The following is a 1,948-nucleotide window of genomic DNA, read 5'->3' as shown; positions in this document are numbered from 1 at the left end:
TCAATTTCGAATATCACGAGATAATTATTGTATGTATCTGAATTTTTGGTACCACTTCCATCCTTCTTTCGTCTTGTTTTACTTTCCTATTTGTTTTTAAACTAGATAAAATTTTGCATGCAATAAATAAAAAATGGAACGAAAATCTGTATAATTGAGTATTTCTCGTTTTGGATGCCGATTTGTTTCCTACTAAATAATATATCATGACCAATATATAAATATTTGGGCACATGCCCCATTTATTAATTAAAATTTTGAATTTTCTTCTAAAATTTTAGATAAAATTTTTAATTTCTCTCGGTCTAAAAATATATTTACCCTTATATAAACCTTTTTATGGTTATATATTTTTATTAAATTTTTATATTTTATATGTATATTAATATTATTGCCTACTCTTATAAATTTGTTTGGCTCTGCCCTTAGTGAGTCATATAATCGAAAAATAAATTATCATTGTCACGCGAATCCGTTGGATCATTGAAGTTAATCTTGAAGTTTCAGTTCGCTTGTACATAAGTAATTTCACATATAGGAATGACTATTTGATGAGAACGTTAGAAATTAAATCAAAGAAACTTCTTAATAAATACCATGAGAGTTAATAAAATAATTATTATGTGAAGTTTCCGTTATAATTTTTCATGCCTTATAAAGAGGATCCTATTTCATTTTCACATAAGTCAAACAAGACGGCCTTTGTTGCACCTTAACTTAAGACACAAAAACTAAACCCTAAAGCATACATACGAGTTAAAGATGGCGAAACTAAACAATTCCATGGTTATGTTTTTCGTAGTTGTAGCTTTCGCATATGCATCAATGCATGTGATTGCTGTCGAAGAAGGCGAACCCAAGCAACTATGGGATCAGTGTCTTACCAAGATTAACCCGAAGTGTGCATTGGATATAGTTGAGGGTATTTTTGGGAACGGGACGGTCTCTGACTCTTGTTGTCCGAAACTTATCAAAGAGGGGAAGTTGTGTTATGACACTCTCATCAAATACATGACGAGCAGGCCGATTTACATTGCCCACGAAGCAGAGTATTTGAAAAAGAGTGATGACTTATGGATTCGTTGTGCTGCTATTCCCACTATAGCTTAAGTTTTCCATCATTTATATAATATATGTGTTATGATTTCTGTAACGATCCAAAATCCGGTCTTTCGGAAACCATTGAATCGTCACGTAGGTTTTAAAAAGAAAGATTCAGTTTATTCTTAATACCATACTATCATCTCAAAATCTGCAGCGGAAGTCTCAATAATGAAATTCTAACATAAGTCTAAAAATACTGAACTCATAAAAATAAAAATTTAAAACAATGTGTCTCTTGCAACTACCAAGTCCTACCACTTGATCTGCTTCACCTTTCACCTGTGGGGAAAAAGGAAGGGGTGAGCTACGCGAATAGCTCAGTGAAGTTGCAAGACTATAAACCTTGCCTCCGTACCCAACACAGACAATCAAATAGAAAACAAATTCAATCAACATTCAACTCAAGCAAAACTCAATCTATTAATTCACGTTCTTCTATTGACTGTTCTTTATTCGATTCTTTAAAACGAATCCAGACTCTAGGACCATTCAGTACCCCTCAGACTTAGCTCAAAACTCTTTTATAAAACAAAACCAAAAATATCGTTATAACCCTCTATGGATCACCGCGGTAGTCGGGGTTATCAAAACACGACCAATAGTAATAACCCTCTACGGATCGCCGCCGTAGTCGGGGGTACCACTCCACATGGCATACGGATCGCCGCCGTACCATGGCCTCAAAACTCAACCAATAGCAATAACCCTCTACGGATCGCCGCCGTAGTCGGGGTTATCACTCCACATGGATCGCTGCCATGCTCGGGTTGTTATCATACCATCACATACGGATCACCGCCGTACCATGGTCTCAAAACTCACTTTTAAAAAATATCTTTAGCAC

The 1,948-nt window shown here is 35.2% G+C and overlaps 1 protein-coding gene across 1 annotated transcript; it reads left to right on the top strand.

Annotated features, from left to right (window-relative positions):
- Positions 1–762: 762 nt before the first annotated feature.
- Positions 763–1,110, top strand: LOC104803173. The gene has a single exon (XM_010527056.1). The coding sequence runs from the start codon at positions 763–765 to the stop codon at positions 1,108–1,110; it is 348 nt and encodes a 115-aa protein (XP_010525358.1).
- Positions 1,111–1,948: the final 838 nt, after the last annotated feature.

This window comes from Tarenaya hassleriana, unplaced genomic scaffold, assembly GCF_000463585.1.
Source record: "Tarenaya hassleriana unplaced genomic scaffold, ASM46358v1 Cleome81, whole genome shotgun sequence".
NCBI classification, from domain to species: Eukaryota; Viridiplantae; Streptophyta; class Magnoliopsida; order Brassicales; family Cleomaceae; genus Tarenaya; species Tarenaya hassleriana.
This window is presented reverse-complemented; position numbering and strand designations above follow the sequence as displayed.